This window comes from Octopus bimaculoides, chromosome 1 (genome assembly GCF_001194135.2).
Source record: "Octopus bimaculoides isolate UCB-OBI-ISO-001 chromosome 1, ASM119413v2, whole genome shotgun sequence".
NCBI classification, from domain to species: Eukaryota; Metazoa; Mollusca; class Cephalopoda; order Octopoda; family Octopodidae; genus Octopus; species Octopus bimaculoides.
This window is the reverse complement of record NC_068981.1, coordinates 172981525-172986242: the sequence shown is the minus strand read 5'-3', so window position 1 is coordinate 172986242 and position 4718 is coordinate 172981525. Positions and strand designations below refer to the sequence as shown.

General features: G+C 34.6%; 1 protein-coding gene across 3 annotated transcripts in view; it reads right to left on the bottom strand.

Moving 5' to 3' along the window:
- Window positions 1–270: 270 nt before the first annotated feature.
- The window catches only part of LOC106872780 (large neutral amino acids transporter small subunit 1), an 83980-nt gene continuing 79532 nt past the window's right edge, over window positions 271–4718 (bottom strand). For all 3 annotated transcript variants that reach the window (XM_014919880.2, XM_052972682.1, XM_014919879.2), the window contains exons 11-12: window positions 2753–2930; window positions 271–831 (exon numbers count right to left, since the gene is read on the bottom strand). In XM_014919880.2, coding sequence (XP_014775366.2) covers window positions 773–831; window positions 2753–2930 — 237 coding nt within the window. In that variant the 3' untranslated portion in view covers window positions 271–772. The remainder of the gene's footprint in view (window positions 832–2752; window positions 2931–4718) is intronic.

Below are 4718 nucleotides of genomic sequence, written 5' to 3'. Positions count from 1 at the left end.
TACGGTTTTAAAAGGGGAAGGACACATTAAATTAAAATATGCCTGAAGGAAATAATGATGTAATTATTACTGTTGGAGTACCATTAATCATATATGTATGTTTGATCTGGGTTGACTTGGGGTTAAACAGCAGCAGCAACAACAATAATAATAACATCAACAACAACAACAATAGCAGCGACTACAACATGAGTTTTCATTAAATTTTACTTTGCAACTTTGCAAAATAAAACATTATAAATTAAAAGAAAAAACAAAACAAAACAAAAATGTGTTTCTCTCAGGATGTGTTTGTTTCTTTTTTTATGATGTTTAATATGCACAGTTTTTACATTACACAAAGTTTTCTTTATGGATAAAGAAAAATATCTGATATTATTATCTTACATTATAATAGAATTTAAGATGCATCTAATAAGGATAAAGTTCATTTTTGTCTTTTTTCTGAGGATATGTAATTGGTGTGCAGTCTCCATAACATGTTTCAAAAAACTTCATCTTATCAAAAGACGAGTTAAGTGCAGTTAGTGTCCAATCTGAAACTATTGCTGGTTTGGTAAGATAAAGCAAGGATCAGGAGTTAAAAAACAAAAAGAAAAAGTGGTGGAGTTAGCAATAACTAATAATAATCACTGAAATTAATGACTTCTTGGACACTAATGTCATACCATTTCGTTTTCGTTTCTTCTCCTTTTTTTTGTCCCATCCCCAAAAAACTGTATTAAATGAAACATTTGATAGAAATGGAAGTTAATATTAATGGATGAAATTGTTATGATTTGTCAGAAGGAACAACCAAAAATGTCTTCTGTAACTGCTTTGTTATATAAGCTGAAAAGAAAAAAAGAAAATGAATAAAAATAATAAGAAAAGGAAAGTAGTATATTTTAACTGATATTAATTTCCTACTTAGGCACCATAGGAAAGTAGGCAGAGTGAAGGTGCATGGCTCAGTGGTTAGAGTGTCAGGCTCACAATTGTGAGGTAGTGAGCTTGATTCCCTGACTGGGCTGTGTGTTGTGTTCTTAAGCAAGACATCTTATTTCACGTTGCTCCAGTTTACACAGCTGTAGAAACGAGTCACAACATCACTAGTGCCAAGCTGTATTAGCCTTTGCCTTTCCCTTGGAAAACATTAGTAGCATGGAAAGGGGAGGCTGGTGTGCATGGATGACTGCTGGTCTTCCATAAAACAACCTTGCCTGGATTTGTGCCTCGGCAGGGAACTTTCATGAGTTAAGAGGATCTTTGCTGTTTTACTTAGGCACAAGGCTATTTGGTCAAGAAGATGAGTGTATTTATGTTTTATCAGTGTACTGGTGGTACTTAATTTGTTGATTCATGGTAGAAAAAAGGTACAGTCAATCCCAATGGAATTTGAGCACATAACAGAGCTAAATAGTGTAATACATTCAGCTGTGGTACTTTCTTATGTGAAGCAATCTTCACAAACCTTATAATTGCCAATAGTGAATGAAATAAAGGATTTATAAAGACAAGGGAAACTAAAACCTGAACTGTTTGTTAATTGAAAATAATTCTTGTTTCAAGCAATGCCCATCCTGATAGGTACATGGAACTGTGCTCATTTGCATGGTAGAGAAAGCAAGCAATAAAATGACGACTATTTTTATTATTAAGGCCTGAGAATAGATACTTTCCACTTTAGTGAAATTCTCACCAATTTTCTCAAGGTCCAGTTGGGGAGAAAATTGGGGTAGAGAGAAAAGTGATTTCCTCCTGTAAATATATCAAAAGGTGGGGGATTATGGTGAAAATTGGTCAGAGTAAGCACCTGTAGATCAGAGAAAAATAGTTGAGAGGATCTTGGATCTGTGGGGTTTTCTGACTGCCTGAGGTGGTGGACTGTATCATCCATATATTTATATAATATATATGTATGTGTGTGTGTGTGTGTGTGTATGTATGATGGACTCTCCTCTCGAAGATAGCATATGAGTATTCAGCTTTGCACAGATGATTTGTTTAGTGATCACATATTTGTGATGCACATCAACTCACTCTCTCCATTAAATCAACGTCTGAACAGGTGCATAGTGTACCATGAGTTGGGTGTCAAAGCAATCACAGAGCTATGTGAAATGAAGTGTTTTGCTCAAGAACACAATGTACCACCTGTATAAAGTACTATTGAGGTGATCACCTGGATTTTTTTCACAATATTGCTCATCAACAAATTTGTGGATTTGAGAAATCATGACTATCAAAGTATGACAAACACTGAAAAATAGGGGGAAAAACCCCCAAAACAGTGCCAATAAAAACAACAATAAAAAACCCCCTAAAGTTCAAGGAAATTATAGATAGTCTGTCTTAGCATATTCTGTATCTTAATCTCTTTTAGCTCTTTGTCTTCTCTCATTTCTCTTTTTTTATTATAGCAATTTATATTGATAATTTAAGGGAAACTAAAGACAAAGGTTGAATAAAACTGCAAGGTATAATATAAAACAATTTCAAAGGGAATTTCATTGCTATTTTGCTTATTAGCCAAAAGGAATTTTCTCTGTAAAAATTAAGCCCTCAAGAGGTTACCTTCCTACAAAATATTGCTATTTCTAACTTGGTTTAAGTCTTTTACAAGCAGATTTAACATCTTTAATGTATAAACCTATAATTTTTTTATATCTCAACAATTTTTATCTGAATTTACCAATTATAAAAGATTAATATGATACAAAAATAAACCAAGGATATATATATATATATGTAATATAATTGTTTTTCTTACTTATAGCTTTCTGGAAAAATTCAGGTTTTGACTTCCATATGACTCCCAAATAGTAGACAGGTATTCCAGACAGAGTTATTATAAGTCCTATACTAGCTTCTCTTGGTGCCGCAACAAATGGGATGATAAGAAGGAATGCTACTGCGATCAAAAATGATATTGGAATAAATATGTTGAACTGAAAGAAGAAAAAAACACAATTTATAACTTCCTTAGTTTACCAGTTTTTCATATGTTGGTTTCAAATTTTGTCACAAGGCCAGCAATTTTGGGGGATGTAATTGATCCCACTGATACAAAAGGATGAAAGGTGAAGTCAACCATGACAAAATTTGAACTCAGACTGTAAATATGGATGAAATGCTGCTAAGCATTTTGAGCAGCATGTTAATGAGTCTGTCACCTTGCCACGTTAAATTCTTCACATGTTAAGACCCAATTTATACAGCATCAGGCAACATAACATTCTTGGCATATATAATCCAATCTGTATAAACCAGTGTAGGTGATATAGTTTAAAAAGGCTCACCATACATTTACACCAAGGAGCAATTACAGCATACTACACCATACTCCTTAAAGTAAAAAGATAGAAAAATAATAAAAGACAAAACATCCATACTATTTAGAGTTTTTGTGAGCCATGTTATGTCTGTAGAGCTCGTTAAAGTTTTATTGGTTAAGACTGATAATTTAATGTGTGTGTGTGTGTGTGTGTGTGTGCATGGACAAACGTGTACTTGTGTAGGTGTGTGTGTTACTTTAGTACACAGTTGGGTATCTCATCACTATTTATGCACATATGTGTATTTTCCATATGTATATGTGATTGTGTGCATGTGTTCAGCTCAGGAACCTCAAATGGACAATCCCTGGAATGTTTTACAAATCTTCACTTTACTTCCAATCAATTGTATTTGGAAAAAGTGAATCAATTTGCTCTGTTGTCTTTTGGAGGACCACAACATTTCTGAATACTTTTGTAGATCTATTGTTACATAGGCCATTGATAAAAGGTACAAGTGAAATTCTGTAGCCTTGATGTAAGAACTGTAGGTTTTTCACTAGTTCTTCATATAAGTTCTCCTTTTCCCAGTTTTTTACGAGACATTTAAATCTACTGGGTGGCTGATCTCTATAACAGTGCATGATATTGCTCCTTGTTACACAGAACAATATCTCTCTCTATCTCTCTCTTATGTTATTCATACACCAGAATGCTGTTCTACTCAGGTGTTCCACCAGTTTTCTTTATTTTTAAAAGTGTGAGTACATTCTAATTCTGATGTTCTTTTTGGGGTTGATATAAGTACCAGTTGTGCACTAGGTCAATGTAATCGACTTAACCCCTCCCCTGAACTCGTTGGCCTTGTGCCAACATTTGAAACCATTATTATTACTACTATTATGATTAGAGCTGCAAGTTAGCAGAATCAGTAGCATGCCAGGCAAAATGCTTAGCATTATTTCATCTGTTTTCAATGTTCTGAGTTCAATTTCACTAAGGTCAACTTTGCCTTTCTTCCTCTTGGGGTCGATAAAATAAGTACTAGTTGAGCACTGGAGTCAATGTAATCAACTCACTCCTCCCCTTAAATTACTGGCTTTGTGCCAAAATTTGAAGCTATAATTATTATCATTGAGTGAGAGAATAGTGCATGACATCAGAGTGACACTGGTGAGAATAGTGCATGCCATCAGAGTGACACTGGTGTAAAATATACAAAGCCCATCAAGACTACCTGCCTGATATGAAGCCCAGTATATCCATCATGACTACCCGTCTGATGAGGGTACACCAGGCACATGCATCACAACCATATGTGCACAATATGTTGATCTCATATCAAGATAAACAGCACATAACCTTGCAGGTGGGGCCCAGTTAGAATTTTCTTCAGGTCGAGTAGCCCATCCTGCTCAAAAAGTCCCTGAATAAGGGTTGTTTAAGGATGTTGAACGAAAC